General features: G+C 37.0%; 11 protein-coding genes across 11 annotated transcripts in view; 5 read left to right on the top strand and 6 right to left on the bottom strand.

Moving 5' to 3' along the window:
- RHIMIDRAFT_277117 (P-loop containing nucleoside triphosphate hydrolase protein) overlaps nt 1-840 on the bottom strand; it is a 2,633-nt gene extending 1,793 nt beyond the window's left edge. The window contains exons 1-2 of the mRNA XM_023612671.1: nt 638-840; nt 23-586 (exon numbers count right to left, since the gene is read on the bottom strand). Of these exons, the coding sequence (XP_023461000.1) occupies nt 23-586; nt 638-836 (763 nt within the window). The 5' untranslated portion in view covers nt 837-840. The remainder of the gene's footprint in view (nt 1-22; nt 587-637) is intronic.
- Nucleotides 841-941: 101 nt separating this feature from the next.
- RHIMIDRAFT_296042 (uncharacterized protein) lies at nt 942-1,922 on the bottom strand (the record flags this gene model as incomplete). Its single annotated transcript, XM_023614236.1, has 3 exons — nt 1,554-1,922; nt 1,292-1,351; nt 942-1,228 (listed from the first exon to the last, which is right to left on the bottom strand). The coding sequence occupies exons 1-3, from the start codon at nt 1,654-1,656 to the stop codon at nt 942-944; spliced, it is 450 nt and encodes a 149-aa protein (XP_023460999.1). The 5' UTR covers nt 1,657-1,922.
- Nucleotides 1,923-3,084: 1,162 nt separating this feature from the next.
- RHIMIDRAFT_192987 (uncharacterized protein) lies at nt 3,085-3,246 on the top strand (the record flags this gene model as incomplete). The annotated part of the gene is made up of 1 exon (XM_023605984.1): nt 3,085-3,246. A coding segment is annotated over one exon (162 nt), but the record flags the coding sequence as incomplete, so codon positions are not given.
- Nucleotides 3,247-3,401: 155 nt separating this feature from the next.
- On the bottom strand, nt 3,402-4,444 carry RHIMIDRAFT_209517 (DnaJ-domain-containing protein; the record flags this gene model as incomplete). Its single annotated transcript, XM_023607145.1, has 4 exons — nt 3,402-4,050; nt 4,101-4,159; nt 4,215-4,300; nt 4,348-4,444. 4 exons carry the CDS (start codon nt 4,442-4,444, stop codon nt 3,402-3,404), a joined length of 891 nt encoding a protein of 296 aa, XP_023460997.1.
- Nucleotides 4,445-4,499: 55 nt separating this feature from the next.
- On the bottom strand, nt 4,500-5,894 carry RHIMIDRAFT_242801 (actin-like ATPase domain-containing protein; the record flags this gene model as incomplete). The annotated part of the gene is made up of 4 exons (XM_023609845.1): nt 4,500-4,586; nt 4,640-5,379; nt 5,430-5,736; nt 5,790-5,894. The coding sequence occupies 4 exons, from the start codon at nt 5,892-5,894 to the stop codon at nt 4,500-4,502; spliced, it is 1,239 nt and encodes a 412-aa protein (XP_023460996.1).
- Nucleotides 5,895-7,253: 1,359 nt separating this feature from the next.
- On the top strand, nt 7,254-10,059 carry RHIMIDRAFT_220917 (DNase I-like protein). The gene is made up of 7 exons (XM_023607421.1): nt 7,254-7,505; nt 7,571-7,845; nt 7,907-8,125; nt 8,175-8,958; nt 9,016-9,324; nt 9,373-9,490; nt 9,544-10,059. The coding sequence occupies exons 1-7, from the start codon at nt 7,281-7,283 to the stop codon at nt 9,663-9,665; spliced, it is 2,052 nt and encodes a 683-aa protein (XP_023460995.1). The 5' UTR covers nt 7,254-7,280; the 3' UTR covers nt 9,666-10,059.
- A 1,151-nt stretch (nt 10,060-11,210) lies between these two features.
- On the top strand, nt 11,211-11,684 carry RHIMIDRAFT_242799 (uncharacterized protein; the record flags this gene model as incomplete). The annotated part of the gene is made up of 1 exon (XM_023609844.1): nt 11,211-11,684. One exon carries the CDS (start codon nt 11,211-11,213, stop codon nt 11,682-11,684), a length of 474 nt encoding a protein of 157 aa, XP_023460994.1.
- Nucleotides 11,685-14,131: 2,447 nt separating this feature from the next.
- On the bottom strand, nt 14,132-14,684 carry RHIMIDRAFT_109616 (uncharacterized protein). Its single transcript, XM_023605221.1, has one exon. It carries the CDS (start codon nt 14,644-14,646, stop codon nt 14,254-14,256), a length of 393 nt encoding a protein of 130 aa, XP_023460993.1. The 5' UTR covers nt 14,647-14,684; the 3' UTR covers nt 14,132-14,253.
- Nucleotides 14,685-15,864: 1,180 nt separating this feature from the next.
- RHIMIDRAFT_296038 (uncharacterized protein) lies at nt 15,865-17,983 on the top strand (the record flags this gene model as incomplete). Its single annotated transcript, XM_023614235.1, has 3 exons — nt 15,865-16,562; nt 16,620-16,739; nt 16,792-17,983. The coding sequence occupies 3 exons, from the start codon at nt 15,865-15,867 to the stop codon at nt 17,660-17,662; spliced, it is 1,689 nt and encodes a 562-aa protein (XP_023460992.1). The 3' UTR covers nt 17,663-17,983.
- Nucleotides 17,984-18,409: 426 nt separating this feature from the next.
- On the top strand, nt 18,410-19,330 carry RHIMIDRAFT_209532 (uncharacterized protein; the record flags this gene model as incomplete). Its single annotated transcript, XM_023607146.1, has 2 exons — nt 18,410-18,844; nt 18,893-19,330. The coding sequence occupies 2 exons, from the start codon at nt 18,410-18,412 to the stop codon at nt 19,328-19,330; spliced, it is 873 nt and encodes a 290-aa protein (XP_023460991.1).
- Nucleotides 19,331-19,339: 9 nt separating this feature from the next.
- RHIMIDRAFT_304561 (uncharacterized protein) lies at nt 19,340-19,845 on the bottom strand (the record flags this gene model as incomplete). The annotated part of the gene is made up of 1 exon (XM_023614449.1): nt 19,340-19,845. Exon 1 carries the CDS (start codon nt 19,838-19,840, stop codon nt 19,340-19,342), a length of 501 nt encoding a protein of 166 aa, XP_023460990.1. The 5' UTR covers nt 19,841-19,845.
- Nucleotides 19,846-20,088: the final 243 nt, after the last annotated feature.

Below are 20,088 nucleotides of genomic sequence, written 5' to 3'. Positions count from 1 at the left end.
AAAACGAACATGTTGAAGGCACGTTCAAGAGGCTTGCCATCAGCATCGGTGGCCTTGGTGGACCACTTCTTGGTCTTGGGGTTGAAGAAGTTGTTACCCCAGAGCATGGTCATCATCTTTTCCTTGTCAACACCGAACTTTTTGGCACAACGATTGGCAAATTGACGAAGAGTGAAACCCCAGCCATGAAGACCGGAAGCAAAGGCAACAGTACCCTTTTCGGGGTAGACTTGGCAGTCACCGAGAGCTTCATCAATGTAGGTAGAGATGATAATGTTGACGGATTCGATGGCACGGGAGAAAGATTGGTAAAGTTCTTCCTTGTCCAATTGAAGTTCAAGAAGGGCGCGATCAACCTTGTTAAGACAGATAACAGGCTTGATACGTTCACCCAAGGCTTGACGCAAGACAGTTTCAGTTTGGACACGGACACCATCGATACAGTCAACGACGACGAGGGCACCATCAGTGACACGAAGAGCAACGGTAACTTCAGAAGAGAAATCGACGTGGCCGGGAGAATCAATCAAGTTGATCAAGAAAGCGGTACCATCGGTCTTTTGATCCTTGTTTTCCTTGATATCTTCTTCACCCATTTAGAAATACATGGAAATGGCAGTGGACCTGATGGTAATACCACGTCTGATTTTATCCTTACGAGTATCCATATAACGGGCTTCACCAGCACGACCAGAGGAGATAATACTGGCCTTGGAGACCAAGGAATCGGATAAAGTAGATTTACCGTGGTTGACGTGAGCAATGACGGACATGTTACGGACATTGGTAACCTTGTCCATCAAGCGACGAATTTCATCGATTGTGGAATTAACCATATTGGATTACAAGAGGTGAAAAGAGAGGATGCGTAATGGATTTATGCCAGATGAAAAGTTTATTCGAGTCGGACAACTAATTGAGATAGATAAAGGATCATATGATCAGGACTTATCCATTTCTTCAAAGGTCATCTTTGGTTTATGTTGTTCAATTGTTTTCTTGATGACTTGTTCAATCTCTTGTTCATTTTCACTTAGATTTTCAGATAAATGCTTGATATATTCTTTAACAAGGCATCCTGTGCGATAAAGTGCTGTTTGTTCCATGGCTGGGAATTTTGCATTATTTAAAGCAAGACTGACACCTCTAAAGTTTATCGTACTCAATAGATTCATAAATCCGTCTTGTTCTTCTTTATCATTGGTAACTTCTTCTTCTTCTTCATTATCTGTTATCCAATCATTGTCGTCATTATCTTTCTCCTTTTCTTATGTAATGAAGCTATCTTTACTATCATCATTCTCTTCGTTTGGAATATCAAACAATTCTCTGATTTCTTTTCTGCTTCCTCCTGTATTTCATGCTCAATAGGTCGAGGGAAGAAAAGTCTGTTGTTTCCAAGTCTGCTTTATTCCAATCGATCTTTGCTAGATTACTTTTATACTTTTTCTAATATTTGCTCTTTTTGGTATTCAAATTATTTGGCATCCTTTTCTTCTTCTTTGGTGGTATGACAACATCGTTTGTATTTGAATTGTCCTCATTTGCATTACTACTGTCAACAAAGTCTTGATCTCTAAATCCGTCGCCCATTTCAGTTTCTACGCTATCACAATTAACACGTTTCTTTTCAACACTTTTCTCCATGTCTGTCATTCTGTCCCAATTGAATTTTTTTTATTATTATTTCCAAGGTTCAAATTGACTAAATACGTCAATATGGGCATATTCTTTATTCTTCTCATCTAAACTAAGATGATCTTGTGACATAAATGTGTAACTAAGCAACAACAAATAAATTCAAGGGATATAGTAAACGAATGTTGGAATCATTTGCAAGAAGTCATTCTGTCTCCTTTTTTTAAGGCTTACTTTACTATAAAAAGAATCATCCGTCTATAAATACTTAATTCTGCAGAAATACACGTTACACAGTGAATATACAGAAAGAAAAGAAGATATTATGAATGTCCTATTATCCTTGTTTAACGCAGAGCTTTCAATCTGTGAATGAATGTAGATCACTGAGTTTTGAACTGACAAGGATGTAAAGTAAAATGACATGATCAACTGTCTCTCTCCTTCTATATTTTCACATAGACCACTAGTCGCTTAATAGTGACAATAGTATAGTCTATAGCCCTTGTTCTTGCCCTTCTCAAAGGAAATATACTCTCATTTAGATGCTGGAACACTATTTTCCTTTAAACCATTGAATGTAAACTCCGACTATTTTCTTTTAAAAATGGCCCACAATGACCTAACCCCCAGTTTATCTCTTCTTTTTCTCCTTCCCATTTCTTTATGACTCACACCAAGAATCCAAGTTTGCCTTCGATTAAATTCTTATTAAATGATGAAAGCAATGGTGGTAACATGATTAAAGAAACCCAAACCAATCCTCCTAGTGCACCAAGACGGCACCACAGACAAAGCCATAGTATCAGCAGTTTACCATCCGAGCTTCAACAACTCTCTATCTCTGGACCTTCTTCACAGAATAGCATACCCAACAATGTACCAAGTTGGATGATCATGCCCCCATCCACTACAACAACGACAACAACTACTAGTGCTACGAATACTACTATCGCTGCTGTTACTAGTACTCCTCCTACTACTACGACTACAAGTGCTACTACTGCTGTTACAGCCAATGTTAGTCTTACTACATTATTACCACCTTTGAGTACACCAGCAAGAAGACCGCCTGGTGCGAGTCATACGAGGTCTATTTCCGATTTTACACTCGCTCATCCATTACACAGCACGACTCCGCCACTACCCACTACACATACGATGTTAAATCAACGAAGAGAGAGACATCAAACACACCGACGTACAGTCTCTGCTAATACGACTATAGCCACTGATTTTTATCAGTCAAACCTTACTCCCAACAACAATAGCAACAATAATAATAATTTACCATTCATCAATGAATTACCTCATCGAGCACGCACTGCAAGCCCACCTTCATCCAACCATTTATTATCAGATGCATTAAATATGAATAACAACAAGATGGTACAATTAGAGGAGAAAGAAGAGAAGCCGATAATAGAAAGAGATGAAAAGACAGGAAAGTATTTCTGTCCTTACTGTAAAAAGCCTTTCAATAGACCCTCTTCGTTACGCATACACACATATTCCCATACAGGTGAAAAGCCTTTTGTTTGTTTAGAGGAAGGATGTGGACGTCAATTTAGTGTACAAAGTAATATGCGTCGACATTTGCGTGTTCATAGACTAGGTAGATCTTCTAAAAATGGTTCCAAATAAAAATGTGTACAGTTTCCCTTCCTTTCTATATCTCTCCTTACATGTATTTTGTGTCCCTCCCCTTTTATAAAATAAAAGCATTGGAATTAAAATATCATCAAGTTTGTGTGTGCACATTTTTATTTATATTTGTTCACTTTTGGTGCACCTCTTTTACGTACAGGTGCTGCTTTCTTTTTTGGCACTGATTCTTCTATTTCTTCTTTTGTCTCCTTTTTATCTTGCTCAATTGTATCTTTTTTACCTAATAGCTTATAAAATAATCTCTTTGGCAAACTGATAATAAATATGTCTTGAATCGTTGGCTTCTTCACCCATTCCACGTTTAGATGGATTGGCTCCTGGCTGTTTTCATTGGGATAAACAATCAGATAGTGATCTCCCTTCACCTCGCATCGCATGACTCGTTGTCCTACTTCAATGAAACTTTTGCCTAACGAAGGCGCACGACCTTTGGGCGCATTTGCCATCATCTGAGCTCTGGCATCTTCTACAAAACGGATAATTCTGCGTACTTCTTGTCGGTAATTGACTTGTCCGGCTATATATTGCATAACAGAAGCAATCAAACAGAGTAAAATGATCACCGTGCCTAATCCCGGTCGGAATCGGCTGTATAAATACCCTGTGCCTCGCCAACGAGGCACTCCATTCTTGTAGAAAAAGTTGTACCTTTCTCTTTTGGTTGGATCACGAAGAATACTGGCAATCACACCTAATCTAGCAAAACGCTCTTTTGCCTTGGGGTCATTCTTGTTTTTATCAGGGCTTTATGTATCACAGTAAGTAGACTGTCATGTTCAAAGATGATGACTTACTGCCATTTGAGTGATAGTTTACGATACGCTTTTGAAATCTCTCCTTGAGTAGCAGAAGGCTAGGAAGACAGCAAAAAATTAGTTCTTTCTATTGTATTGAATGATATAACGTACAGAGACGCCCAACCAGTTATAAAAGTTTGTGTCTTTGCCTTCTGCTTTTTCTAAAGCATCTACAAGGTCAAAGATCTCGAAATCGGCTATTGGATCATCAGTGACAATGTTTATAGATGAAGTGTTATTTTACTTTCTGTCCAAGCTTTGACTTTAGGAACAAGTGCAGCAAGCACGATAAATAAGACAGTAAGCAAGCTTATAAGGTTCCTTTTCTTTATACGCGCCATGGTTGAAAAGAATAAGGAAGCAAAAGAAAAGAAATTTATTATTTTGCACTGAGTTTTAATAAGCTTTTGTATGAATGACAGATGGACCAAACTCATTATAATCCACTTTGCTAACATAATTCTTGGCGTCTATGAATACAAGCTATTTAAAAGAGTTATATAGGGCCATAATTTTTGACTTTATTATGTGTTTACCTTTGCAACTATTTCTGCGCCTAGCCATGTCGAATAAACTTGGTTCTCTTTTTCTTTGAGCACTGTAAAGTATTCGGGAATTCTTAAAAAGTTGATAATACGAGGTTGAGTGTCGCCTGCATTTTCTGACTGAGGCAAAACCATTTGTACTTCTACTTTAAGACGCTTTGATAACCCAGTTGTTAGGCAACATCCACCAGCAATGGCAATGCTCTCCCAAAGCTTGGGTCGAATCTCTGGCGGTTCACAATTCATTACTGCCAATCGCATGGCCTCTGGAAGTGATAGGCATTGGACTTGTATCAGCTCAGGAAAGAAGAGTGGATCGATGACTTGATGACGATATGGACCAACTGTGAATGTATGACCCTTGTATTCTATATCTACCGTCTCGGGAATATCTCCAACAGCATCTTCATCTCCTTTGCTCTTTGGGTTATCTTCGTCTAATAGCTCCTCAGTAGCAGCAGTTGGCATTTCTTCCATGGCATTGGATAGCTGCGTTGTAAATTTATCATCTTCCAAGTCGTGTCCAATTGCGACATTACAAATTCCAGGCAGTTCACGAACATATTTTGCAAAGTCTAAATCTAACTCAAGCTGATGCTGGTTAAATTGCTCTACAAGGTGTGTATCTTTTTTTAATAGCTCTAAAAAGTAAGCGTCAAAGTGATTGCCTCCAATAGGGATCATAAAGTTGGATTGTAGTTGAACGTTGCTATCTACGACAATATTGATATCTATTCTTTTGTATTAGAATACAAACGTGTATATTGTTCATCGTCTCTACCTGTAATTTGACTTCCAATATCGACAACAATACCAGAAACAGCACCACATCCGAATAAAGTCAATAAGGGTTGTGGCGCAATATAGATGCCTGGTACATTAAAGTTTTCAAAGAATATCTGCGTGATGCGTTCATGTTCTAACTTTGTCCATTGAACAGGAACAGATAATAGCACTGGACATTCATTTCGTGATTTCTTGATTCCAATTTCTTTAAACAAAATGGTGTGTAAGCAATCCTCAAGATCCTTCCAGTTACTGATTCTATTGTCTTTGATTGGATAATTGAAGTCAGCCATATTGACAAACTAAACGTATGTCATTATTATAGGTTTGTATTTGTATTGTGTCTTTAATATACCACAGCAGGTGCTTTATTTGTATCATGCATTCCAATACCAGCAGTGGTTATATTGGATCCCACATTGATTACAACAAAATTTTCCTCTCTTAATGCAATAGACATTTCAAATACGCGTAACTTTTTATAAAAGAGAGAAAAAGAGAGGGAGGGAGAGAGAGAGATAGGGAAAAGTAAGCCACTTGGGATGAGTGTGTAACTCCGCAACTGGCCATTATCTTTCTTTCTTCTCTCTTACTCTTTTTTAATCAAGTGAAGAATGCCGAAAAGACAGAGTGTAGTGGACGGCCTAGTCAATCCACCTGATAAGGCAGAATTCATATCCTTTTATATATATGTTATAAACTGACACTTTATAAAAACTATACAATGTCCTTAACCTTTAATGTCATTTTACGTTTCCAAAGTTAGAATTGTCGATACAAAGGCCCAAGATGAAAAGAATGGTTATTTAGTTATCGTTATTCATGGAGACGTGAATAAAGGGGAAGCCTGGTAAAAGAGCAAATAATACAACACAAGCACAACTTACTCTTTCTTTTAGCTTATTGTTACTAGAAGAGTCACAAGACGAATCGATGCCACCTATTGTATTGAAGACAATACCAGTTTATTCAGATTTAAAGATTAACATCGGTTTGTTCATTATTACTATTAAAATAACCATAGAATTCATTCTAGTGATTAGCTCAATCCAATCCGTTACCAGATAAAACAACACAACCTGGTAAACTCTTGGTGATGACATGCTGATGATGATATTCATGCACACTTTATAGATTTGCTGGTTACATTTTCATTGAACCAAGACTCCGCTCATATCGTGTTTCCCAAGAAAGAGATTATGTCAGAGATATTGACGGATATCAAGCGACTTATTACCGTAGCAGGTAAATAAAGGGCAGATAATCCGTCACATTGTCTAACATATAAAAGCCAACAATAACATAAATTCTCAAAATGACGCTTCATATGATTGGGTGAATGTGTATAGAAAGTTTGGAGGTAGTTTGTGTAAAGATTCATTTGAAAAGGAAAACTCAATCATAGATAGTGGGAATACAATCCAAACCGACTGTTCGATCCAATTCACTTCCTCTGAGAGATGGACCCGATAGCGCATTGAAATATGTCTTGCCCTTACAAAGGGCTGAAACAATTGAAAAAATCAACATGAAACGTACAAGATCCATTCTATCCACTACCAAGGAACGAAGGATTACATTAAAAGATGCAAAGGATCATTGGATTAACTCACAACTGATGAAAAAGGAGAATGAATTTGTTCATTGGGAAAAAGCAACGTAGGATATGAGATACAGTGCAAAGTAAAGTATGTATTCAATACATTTTTAAAGTGCATTTATAGGTACTTGGAATGTTCATGGCAGTTTACCTACATCTTCTTTATCCGAGTGGCTTCAAGGAACCTTAAAGACAAAAGATGGAAAGAAAGTGGATCCTGATTTTTATATCATTGGGTTACAGGAGATGGAGACAAATACAGAAGCATACATTCGTTATGATCCAACAAAAGAAAACGCATGGGTAAAAGCAATCATTAGCTCATTAAAGGATGAAGGAAAAGATTATTACAAGGTTGCTTCAAAACAGCTTGTGACTATGCTATTGATCGTCATTACAAAAAAGACAAACAAGCCATTCATCTCAGAGACACAAATAACGTGGGCTGGTGTTGGTTTAATGAATATGATGGTAATGTATGTAAAAAGAGTACAGGGAAAAAAGAGAAAAAAAGTTATACTTATACTCCTCAAAAGGGTAACAAAGGTGGTATAGCAGTTCGATTACGTTTCCATGATAGCTACCTATGCTTTGTTACCAGTCATCTAGCTGCGTTTACTGACAAGACAGAGAAGAGAAATCAAGACTTTACAGAGCTATCAAAACGATTGATCTTTGCCCATCAACCAGATCAGTTGACTTCTTATGTATCTTACTTTTGGAATAATGGTGGTGATGAAGGTGTTTCCTTTGTGGAAAACAACAATGTCATTCGAGATTGGAGGGTTGAGGCATCCATTTACCATAGCGAGTAAGAAAACAAAAAAAAGAGAGCATTGGATAATCTTTCTTACATTCTTTTTGGGGAAAAGCTTCTTAATTTGGTGCGGTGATCTTAATTATCGTGTTAATTTAAGTGAATCGGTCATTAAGAGCTGGTTACGTCAAGATAGACTCGATGTTTTATTAGAGTATGACCAATTGTCAATCGAACGAAAGGCAGGCCGAACATTCCCTATGTTTGAAGAAGGCCCAATTACCTTTCTACCTACATATAAATATGATCCAGGCACCAATCAGTATGATACAAGGTAAGGCATAAAAGGAAACTCAAGCAGGCTTCTAATTCTTAAAATTAAGCGAAAAACGCCGTGCACCCTCCTGGACTGATCGTATTCTGTGGAAAAAGAGCCGTGTTGATTCACCAGAACAAGAGAGATTAGAGTTGCTAGACTATACTCACTGTATGAATATGATGATGAGTGATCATAAACCAGTAAGAGCCTTGATGAGCATGAATATTCGAAAGATCGACAGTCGCCTTCAAAAAAAGACACATGATGCTCTTGTTCAACAACTGAAAGAAAGCCAAGATGCTCAACCCCGCGGAGAAATTTCTACTTCTTATGTAGATTTTGAAAAGGTTCATTTCTTAGAGTACAAGGAAAAGACCATATTGCTCGAGAACACTGGCCGAGTTCTTACTCTATTCAGATTCTTGCCCAAGAATGATGAGGTCAATATTCTGCCCCCTTGGCTTCAGGTATCGCCCATATCAGGTGTTCTTGCGCCTGGAGAAAGAGCAGTCATTCGCTTTGAAGTCATGGTAGATCCTACGATTTCGGCCCCTTTGAACCGTGGAGAACAAAAGATTGAAGATATACTCATCCTTCGCTTGGAAAATAGTAAAGACTTTTTTATTTCCATCTCTGGTGACTATGTGCCTACATGTTTCGGTGTGCCTCTAGAACGGTTGTCAGAAATGACAGTACCAATCAGTGAACAAGCAGCACAAAACTTGCAAAAGACAAAGCCGACCTCTAACCCATCTCAGCCTCCTTCTCCAGTTTTAAACCAGATTGATTTACCTAAAGAGTTGTGGAAGGTGATGAACTTTTTATGGAATTCCAACATGTTTCGTATTGTAAGCATTCAATTAAAAAGGGAAAAACCAACGAAGACTAACCCTTTTGTGCTGCAGGAATCATTGTTCTTATACCACGGAGATCTCGTTATTTCAACCTATATTCGTCAATGTTTAGATAATGGTGAGCAATTTGATACCAACACGCTACTTGGTGATCAGGAATCAGATAAGCTATCCCTGTCAGAGCTTACGTTGGAAGAAGAAAGTGTATCTAAAAGATCTTTGGATAAAGAAGCAATTAGTGCAAATTCGATGATTGATGTCTTAGTAGCCTTTTTAGATTGCTTACCTGATCCCGTTATACCAACCAGCATGTATGAGCGTGCCTTAGAAGCCTCAGAATCTGTAGATGCAATGAATATGGTAAACTCATGGTATGTCTAAATGATCACAGCTAACAGTTTATATTAGCTCAAAGAATCTCTGCCGCCTTTTCGACGCAATGTCTTACTTTACATTGGTATGTTTTTAAGGCAAGCTATTGATCACGCTCCTTCTTCAGTAAGAAAAGAAAGAGAAAACAAAATTGGTAAGAGGGAAAAAAAAAAGCATACGCTCTGCAGTGTCTCATTTTATCTATAGTTGAACTATTCACCGTCTTGCTGAGACCGCCTGTTGACTTTAAAGAACGTAACCCATTGGTGGCAAAAGAGAAGAGAGAAAAGTTTATATTACAATTGCTAAAGTCATTAAAGGATCAATAAAGCATGACGTTGTTTGTTTATGACTTTGAAGACGTTGTATATTTCTCCAAAGGAAAGAAAAGTTATACTTGAGATAATTAACAAAACACTATTCTTGGAGATATGTTTGATAGACTTAACAGTATGACGTCTTCTTGGTTCTTATCTCCCTCTTTTCTTCCAGTTCCCTTTTTCTTGTGACCAGGAGACATTCCATCGCCCCTTTTGAACAAAAAGTCAGCCGATGATCAAGTGTGACAGAGTAACGCCATGTGCGGGTTAACATTGCATGTTTCATGATTTCCGTTAAAGGGCGTATTGGAATGCTGTTTTATGATCTTCTCAAAGATATATTTGAGGCGAAATCTAGACTAGCAAAAAGCACTCAAAGCAAGGAGAAGAGAGACAGACAGAGAGGGGGGGGGATGAAGAAAGGAGATCAAGAATACCTATCAGTCATTGGACTCTTGGCAGATCAGCGTATGCATAAAGCCGCCATTGTTTTAAAAAGAAAAAAAATAATACTCACAGCATGTATGATCTCTCGGTTGTTATTGAAACAATAAATGATCAATATAGTTGCTTTTTATAAGTCAGTATTTGGCAACTTTGATGTCGTCAGTGCTCAGGCATATAAGGATACTTCATTTTGACGTAATGCGATAGGATTGTCATTCCAACTACAGACAGAAGAGAAAAGAGGGAAAGGATCAGAAAGTACTCTTTATATACAGAAAAATACCGTAGAGATGACACGTAATGAATTGAGAATAACATTATTTTGATGATACAATAATAAAGACTTTATATGAATATATGTCTAAGCATGCAATAGCTTATCTCATTTAAGCATGTTTAGGAGTCATGGAGTGAAAATATAGCCGGGAAACGTTTAAATGAGATTACGATGCAGGGTTACTCTAGAAAAAAAAAAAGAAGACACACATTTACACACAAAGATGTTGATGATGAATTGCATTGCTCAATGTTTACAGGTTATACTTATCCTTTCTTTTTGCTTATTGATTTATATGCTTTGCATTCAGTTAAACCTTTAAGATATCAAAAGAGGTTGAAGGTATTAAATGAACGCGCGATTTGCATAGGGCGCAGTTAAATATGACCTTGAATTAAGATTCCAAAATGGGGTTTGCCAGAGTCATACAAAGGATTTACCAAAAATGAAATAAAATTCCTGCAATAAGGGGTTATATATATAAATATATATATTCATATAAACAAGATTAGAATTGACGAACACAGTGACCTAAGGGAGATGTAATAAGGGATGAAGACTTAACAAATTAAGGGAATAAACTGAGGAGAAGTGTGTGCCTCTTTTTTTTTCTTTGTTTCTTTTTCTATTGCTTTTTTTTATATAAAAAAGTTTAGTTAGTATCTAAATCAATTGGAATTTGAGGGGGTGGATAAGAATAGAGGGCACTATTAGAAAGAATAAAGAAAAGACAGAGAGCGAGAGAAAGCAAGTATATAAAATGATTTTTTTTCTTTTTCTCTTTTTCTCTTTTTCTTTTCTTTTTTTCCCAAACATTAACTTGTATACAAATGTTTCCATCACTTCAGGCAGCTCTTCCTTCTATTGAACGATTAAACAAGAAAAGAGTAGAACAACCTTCACTTAAAAAAGAGCTTGTACTTGTTAATCAACGTAACCATATTCGTACAACATCAGCACCATCTATTTTGCCCAGCTATGGACAAAAGTTATCCTTGGGTGTATTACTTGACGCTATTGATCTTGATCAAGAAATGAGACAATTTTTTAGAAATGAAGTGATGAAATCAAAGAATAGAACACAGCCCGGCATGTTTAAACCTATGCCTATGCTCAGACGTCGTTCAAGATCAGCACCTAGTGCCTTACCTTCCTATCATTATCAGCGTGCATTTAATGCAAAATGGATCATGAATGATAAAAGAGTAGTGACGACAGCATCAGAAGCACAAAAGGTAGCTGAATTGATTGTAAAACAGCATTTTGAAACAGTCAAGAAGAATAATAACAATAATAATGTATAAGTCTATTTATTTTTACTTTCCTTTTCCATTCATTCATTATATACGCATAAGGGATTTGCATTCATTACTGTATTCGATTGTTTATTATAAGTATATATTATTATATTATATTATTATTATTGTTTATGTTAGTATTATTCTTTATTGAAATAAACTTGTCAAATTATACTTAAACAAAAATATTTTTAATGATACACTTCAACTGCTTCAGTCATAATACGATCCAGTTCCTATTCTAATCATTAACTATTGAACACATTATTATATATGCTTACCTTTTCTAATTGATCTAGTCTCGAATGTGTATCTTTAAATACATCACTTATTTCACTGCGAAGAGCTGTTGTTGTTGAGGTATGGTTGACTTCATGAAGTGCAGCTGCACCTCTGATAATAACCATTAAATCATTCACACCGAAATCACTGGTATAAAATAGTATGGATTCAGTAGATGATGGTCTTATGTGGCGTTGAGGGATCGTGCTGGTTGGCTGTTCGGTGATAGATGAGGATGAAATGATTGAAAGTGATGAATGAGAGAGGGTATCTTGAATAGCTTCATCAATTTGCGTTAATAGTTCATCTTTAGGAGAAGTAGATAGTATAGTCGGTGTAGGTGGTTGAAATCCATTGTCCGGTGTAGGCTCTTTTCTTGGCATAGGTGTATCTTGACGAACAAGATGATGATGTGGTCTATGCCCTATCATTCATCTTTTTTAGTCTACTGTTATATCTATATTCGCTCAACTTACTTGGCCCTCCTGTTGTCTGTTTTTCAATCTCCTTCTTTTTAGGTCTTTCGACACATCTCAAGAGGAAATAAGTTTCATTTTTTTCAGGTGGAGTGATATTAACAGTGATCGAACTACGGTCAGGGTTACTGTTACGTCTATAGTGGATTTGAGGAATATCATCACCAAAGACAGCAAGTAGTTTTTCATTGAGAGGTAAGAGACGTTCTATCGTTTAATTAGTAATCAACATGTATCTGTTATCGCCACTCGTACCTTGTTCAGCCACACTCATAGCTAGCTGATACTTTGCAATCTCGTTCTCATCTGTTAATCTAAGCGATTTCTTATCATCGTCACCAGCAACTATTCCATTCAGAATATGGAACTTCTCCAAAAGTAGAGTGACAACATCTTTTATCAAAAAGCTGCAAGGTATCTTGACAAGTTTATCAACTCTCTTACTATCCTCTAGCATTTGATCAGAAGGTAGCAGAGACACTTTGATTTGAATCTCGCCATCTTCAATTCGCTTCGTCTTGGAAAATAAAAAGAACTGTACTTCATCATGCGTTTCATCCCTTACTGGGCCCCCTACATGATTATCGCTGCCCATCATTTGAGATATTCTTCTTGCCTTTTTCAATGATGGCATAGGAGTATTCAGATGCGCGGTTAATGAATAGAATATCTCCAATGGCTTATCTGAAGGTATTAGCGTACATTCATCTCCGCTCAATGTCTTCACGATCAAATAATAGTCATTATAGCTGGATTCCGATTCTTGCTCAAGCCCTTTTTCCTTGTCCAATATTTGCTGGATAACTTCGCATGCTGTTGTGTTTGGATATACATCAATGTGTGTTTCCTTAAACTTCATAGTTGGGTTGCCAGGTTGTATCTTTAACCTCGTTGCTTCATTCACAATGGTTGGTTGAGATGAATTGTGAGACGATGTGTCATTGATTGTCACTTGAGCTGTGTCTATGTTGTTACTACTATTGCTGCCTGGCTTCTTGCTTCTCGAAAAGAATTTACGAATGCCACTTGCTTTCTTTTCTTTCTTGTCAGGCAGTGTTGAAGAGGGTGAAGACGAGGAGGATGCAAGTAATCTCTCCAATTTGGCCGCCTTTTTCAACTTGGTTTGTATACTCGTGTCTGAGTCACGACGACTATCTTCCGAGCCTCTTGCAATGGATGGCGTAAGCGATATTTTTATAGTTTCGTCCTTAAAATCATCATCATTGTCATCATAATCACTATCATTTTCTTTCTTTTGCTCCATTTCTTGAGATCCTTGATAACAAATAAAATCTCTAGGGTCATTAATGATATCAGAATCAGCGCTTAGGTGTGAATCTAAGTTTGGAATAATCTTTTCATCTTCCTCTTCTGACAGAATCGAACGGTGAGGCTGATTAGGATAAATAGGCTGTGGTTCATCATAATAATGATAAGGATCGTCATCTTCGTCATCATCACCACTTGTGGAAGAATCAAGGTCTGATTCATCTGAGGAACGCATCTTTTCATCCCATTCTTGAAATTCAGCTTCAAAATCATCATCTTCACTATCACTTGAGCCAAAGATGATTTGAGATTGATACTGGACTCCTTTTGCAAGTGTTACTCTCTTGCGAGTCTTGGTTGGATTAGTGGTGGGTGGAACAGGGAAAGCATCAAAATTATCCTTTCGAGTGATCTAAACAACAGTTTAAGAAATGGTGTCTTTATAAAGTACAATCTTACCTCAATGTTACGGTGCGAGTTTAGTCTTGCAAGTCTTTCATGCGGTGTCTGTATAGAATGATCAGTGGACTGTTTTGATACTGGTTATTCTAGTATTTGCAAACCTCAATGTTTTCAGCTGGAATATAACCAACTTCGGCCGTCTTTAGTACTTTAACTAACCACCAGTAAGAATTACTATCATCCAATAAGGTCAATGCGTCTCCTCTCACAACCGTGGCTTGTCCTTCAACAGAAGCTGAAAAAGTATGAAGAGCATAGACAAGATCGAAGTCTATATCAGCGTCAGGAATACTCAATTCGGATCCAGTATCATCCTCGTGTGCTACTTCATGTTCTTCTTCTTCTTCTTCATTATGACTATCAGAATCCTCATCATATTCTTCAAAAGTATCATCATGGTAATCATCATAGACTGACTGATGACCAATGGTATTTCCACTGTATCCTGTTAAACGACGTTTATCCTTGTTATTCGACATAAGCTAAGGAATGGAAGGGGAGTAGTGTAAATAGAAAGAGAGAGAGAGGGAGAGAAAAATAAAAGAAGAGGAGGCACTTCTTTGCCCTTCACGAGTCTATATTTTTTTTAAAGAGTAACACAAAATAAAATGAAATTTATAGCTACTAAATAAGTAATATTGATCTTTAATTTCATCTTTAAAAGCTTAGTATATATTATCTCTACTAGTTTATGTGTGTTTGATTGATATTCATTATCGAAATAAATAGGCATACTCTTTTGATACAGTGTATGCCTCCCTAAAAGTAGAGAAGCCGCTTTCCCTCTTTAGATGCAATAAGCTCAAGTAGCTGGTAATTGAACACTATTGTTGCATAAATCGCTTGTAAAGTTCTTTTTCATGGCATGATTTACACTAGCTTCATCTTCTGTTCGAATACATTAAAGATTACTTAAAAAGACTAATGCTTTAATCAAACTCATTTTATGTATTACATGTTATCAAGTTGGAAGAAAAGATTGATAATCAAGATCACTAGGGTTATTGATATTACGTTGTGTGCCAATAGTTACTGAATAAAGTGATGATATTATGCAAGACATACATCTTTAGAAATTTAGTTTTTAATAAACAGAAAATGATACTCATAAATAGTTGGTTTCGTTTCTTGAGCGTGCCATATGAAAGAAATACTACAGTAATGCTAAAGTATGGGACTAGGCATTATCTAGTTAATAGAGTACTTGTTTCTACTTGCAAACTCTCTTTTCCAAAGAAAGAAAATTTGTCTGACAGGAACGATGCTCTCAATCAACTTAAAATATCCACGAAAACACAAAAAGTAAACTAGTAATAGCTATTATGTATTTTTATTTTAAACTAACATACTTATTTTAATAGACATGCTGAATGCATTGAAAAGCTGGTAGTGTTTGCCTTGTCTCTCTTGGCATTGGAGGCCATTCGACCAGTGCTAGTGGCTTAAAATGTTAAAGAGAGCAACTCTTAAGCTATGATGAGCTGTTTTTCTCTCTCGTTATCTTAGATAACAATTATAAACAAAAAGCTTAGCCAGTACTTTTTATTCATGATCTTGTTAAAAGCAAGTACTAGTATATGAACCTGAAAATCATTTGCTAGCTGAAATTGAATTTTATCCATACAAACTAAAAATCTACTGATGTTTCAAAGTCACATCGTACTTTTTCTCTCTTTCTCTTTTTTTTTATACCCCAAATGAACACAGCAATAACCACAGATTCAAATACACCACCAAGAACACCTTCGAGACATTATTTTTACAGAAAGGCTTCTTTACCTTCAAGCATTAATGCAAATAACAACAATAACAATAATAATAATACAAATAACGGCTATACACCAACAACTCCCCCTATTACACTATTGAATGATACTGAAAGTACAAACGCATTTGAAAGCAAACTGGAAGCATTTATTAAAAAACAGTCTGTAAAAACCTCTGTTGACAGTATCTTTAAGGAAGCTGCCAATGACCTTGCTCGTCGTAAGGCTGACAGAAGAGCTAGAAAAGAAAAAGAAGAACAGCAAAGAAATGGTGAGAAACAGTCCGCAGTGAATGAAAAGTTGACGACCGAACTAATAGAACAACAACAACAACAACAATCACAAGAGCCTTTATTTGAAAAATTAAGTATACTTACACCTAGCGAAAAATCTGCTTGGTTATCCAATATTCATGACGAGGCCATGTTGCTTAATCCTCATCAGTGGTTAAAATTGGCTAGTTTATTTAATGTCAACTCAAAGGCTACCCGACAGCAAACACTATTGAAAGATATACCTTATTTACCTGAAGTACTTGATGACCGATCCATCACGGTAGAGCAAGTAAGACCTTTGGAAAATTATCTAGAGCTACGTGATATACAAAACAGGAATTATGCAAGAGACTCGTAAGGAACAGACTTTCATATATGCCCTTTTTTTTAACCTTATATATGTATATATAGCGTGGCAGAAGGCGTCAAGCTAGTAAAGCAAAATAGAATCAAAGAAGCTATGGAGTATTATAAACGAGCACTTGACATGGACCCAAAATATGCAGAAGGCTGGTTCCACGTGGCTGAAGGGTAAATAAACTGCGCTTTCAACCTATTGAAACTCACACTTTTTCCCTATCAGACTTGTACAGCAAAGTAAACTAAAAGAAGCAGCAGAGCAACTGGAGCGTGTGTTAAAACTCGAATCAGAGCATGAGGGAGCCAAAGCCCTTTTAGCCAACATCGAACGCACACTAAACCCCAAGCCCAAGAAAAAAGAAGATGAATGGGATTTGGTGGATGAACATGGTGAAGATATGACTAAGAAACAACCAGAAAAGGAATCCAAACCATCAAGTAAGAAAAGATCCCGCTCCAGGGATGATAATAAAGAAGACAGCAGCAGACGTCGTCGTTCTCGTCGTTATGAAAGCCCAGAAAGGAAACGATCATCTGATAGACGTTCAAGACGTGAAGAAGATCATTCAGATGATAAACGAAGAAGCCGACGTGAGGACCGTTCGGTAGACAGTAGACGCTCAAGACGGGACCATCGTTCAGATGATAAACAAAGAAGTAGACGTGAAGATCGTTCAGTCGACAATAGACGGTCAAGACGTGATGTTAATCGCTCACGACATGAAGGAGAGCGATCAAAGCGTGAAAAGAACCGCTCACGACATGAAGAAGAACGACAAAAACGTGAAGAGGACCGCTCAACTGATAAACAAAGAAGCAGACGAGAAGACCGCTCAGTGGATAGTAGAAGATCAAGGCGTGAAGAAGAACGTCCACGACGCGAGGAAGACAATTCAGATAGTAAACGAAGAAGTAGACATGAAGATCGTTCTCGTCGCTATGAAAGTCCAGAAAGAAAAAAATCATCCGATAGACGTTCAAGGCGCGAAGAAGATCGCTCAGACGATAAGCGAAGAAGTAGACGTGAAGAAGATCGTTCAGATGATAAACGAAGAAGCAGACGTAACTCCTTAGACGACAGAAAAGGACGCTAAATCAATGTGTACAAGTGCTAATCATTTCAACATACCACTTTGGAAATGATAAACAAAGGTGATATAGATATGCTTTATTGAGATACTTTTTACACGAAATAAAGTATGACGCTTTTTTAAATATTCAGGCTTCCCAATATTATTATTTCATGATATGCCTCGTTTGGCTAGACGAAAATGAATGGCCGATCATTTTTCTAATGACTTTATATCCATGATGCCTTCACTACGTCAACCTATAGAATTACACCAAGAGGGCAGTCACGTGAAAGTTAATTTATGCGAGTTATAAAACCTTGAGGGGGTTTTTTTTCTCTCCTTGTTTTTTTTTTTTTTTTTTTTTTATTAAAAAAACACATGACTGAGCAAGATATAAATATGATACTTAACTCGCCTCCTGATGCTTTGCAAGCAGAAGCGAATAGTGAGAGTAACACTAGTAGTGGAGAGAATAGTCCTGATATTCTTGACAAGAAAGAAACCGAGGATATATTTGCACTTGATGATTGGGCTAATACTGTGGGCTACATATCAGATAACGACTTTGATATGATAGATATGCTATCAGCCGCACTAGATCAAGTAACAAATCAACTGGAAGACAAACAAAAAGAATTTGTCGTCAAATCGACAGAGTGGACGCAAAAGACTAGAGAGAAGATCAAGGCACAGACAAAGAAACTAGAAGACCAACGAACGCGAATCCAGGCATTGCTGGTGCGACAATATCACAAGATTGATAGACGGATGAATCGGGATGCTAAAACAGTAAAATTACGAGACAAGGTTTCTTTTGTGGTAGGCGTTGGTAATTCTTGTGTCGCACCTGCACTGGCCATTCGATACCCCAACTCTATTCCCATTTATTACAGCGTGCAATTAGTCATCTTGCTTATTTTACGGTATGTTATCTATCGATCCAGACGATGGCACTATTTTATTTTTGACATGTGTTATTTTGTCAATGTGATGACTATGCTCTTTTTATGGCTCAAACCAGATTCAAGTTTATTGTTGATTGCTACCTTTACCATGACGAATGGACCCGTTGCTTGGGCGATTATTACATGGAGAAACTCACTTGTATTTCACTCGTTGGATAAGGTGACATCAGTATTCATTCATATTTTCCCTCCGCTGGTCATGTACTGTTTAAGGTGGATGCCCGAATTAGTGAAGGACGTGTACTGTGATAATCAAAGTATTGTGACATTATATCGTGACACCAAGTATCCTGCATTTAAGCAAGTCCCGAGTATTAGCTTGCAGCAAGCCGTCATTTATAGCACAGCAGCATATGCCATCTGGCAATCCCTTTACTATTTGTTCATCATGGTTCGTAGGAGGGATAAAGTAGAATCGGGATTGAGACTGACATCGTATTCATGGTTACTCAATGACACACATGGTAAAAAAGGGTTTATACAGACAACAGCCTTTTTATTTGGAGAAAAGTACAAGTTGGAAATGTTCATGTTGCTTCAACTGACCTATAACGTGGTTACGTCTGTGCCCACCTATTATTTGTATCAACATTATTGGCTGCATACCTCCTTCTTGATAGGTATGTTTGCTGTTAGTGTATGGAATGGTGCTAGTTATTATATTGAAGTATTCTCAAGAAGATATGTTCATGAACTAGAAAAGATTAAAGATAAAATTAAATAATAAAGATATTTATTCTTGTTTTCTAAATTCATTCAGACGGTGGTTCAATACTCGCTTGATACCATTTTCGTTACCAAATAACTTAGCCTCTGTCCTTGCCCTTTTCAAGTCGATAGTTGATCTCAAATGATGCTGATCAGCTGCATAACGTAAATTTGCATGTGATGATTGAAAGTAAAAGAAATGGACTGTACTGATCACCAAGACACATCCTGCTAGTAAAGACATGAATGTCGTATTCTTTACAAATCTTGTATTAGTATGTGATGACCATTTTCCTTGATAGTATATAGGGTCTTGAGCATAGTAGTATTGAATCGGCTGCGCTTTTGGCTTCATTAATAGCTCATATGCTTTCACTATCTCTTGAAATTTTTGGATATCTCCAGTTATTGTATTGTCTGGATGATATACTTTGGCTAATTCTTTGTACTTCTTCTTTATCTCTGCATTCGATGCATTTCTACTAATATTCAATATCTCAAACGAGTCCTTGTTGTGTGAAAACATAAAGGAATAAAGAAAGGTGTTTATAATGCCAAGTCATGCCAGTCTACAACCATGTGACTTTAGATAAAGGAAACATTTTCATTGGATAAACGTGATATCCTACTTGTCCTTTTTTTAAACTTTTTTTATATTGTCCCTCTTTTTTTTTTTTTTTATCCTTAATTATTGCGTGAATCGGCTTTTCCTGGCACAAAAGGGTAACAGGAAAAGGAGAAGCTAAATATAGAGTCAAGACAACATTTACACAT

The sequence above is a fragment of the Rhizopus microsporus genome (assembly GCF_002708625.1).
Source record: "Rhizopus microsporus ATCC 52813 unplaced genomic scaffold scaffold_40, whole genome shotgun sequence".
Classification (NCBI taxonomy): domain Eukaryota; kingdom Fungi; phylum Mucoromycota; class Mucoromycetes; order Mucorales; family Rhizopodaceae; genus Rhizopus; species Rhizopus microsporus.
This window is presented reverse-complemented; position numbering and strand designations above follow the sequence as displayed.

Bases quoted from the DNA above. Each gene is read 5' to 3' on its own strand.
- RHIMIDRAFT_220917 (XM_023607421.1), top strand. From the start codon at position 7,281: ATGGAGACAAATACAGAAGCATACATTCGTTATGATCCAACAAAAGAA. The intron at 8,959-9,015 runs GTAAGCATTCAA...TTTGTGCTGCAG, and splicing joins ATTCCAACATGTTTCGTATT to GAATCATTGTTCTTATACCA. The intron at 9,491-9,543 runs GTAAGAGGGAAA...TTTTATCTATAG, and splicing joins AGAAAGAGAAAACAAAATTG to TTGAACTATTCACCGTCTTG.
- RHIMIDRAFT_109616 (XM_023605221.1), bottom strand. From the start codon at position 14,646: ATGTCGAATAACAAGGATAAACGTCGTTTAACAGGATACAGTGGAAAT.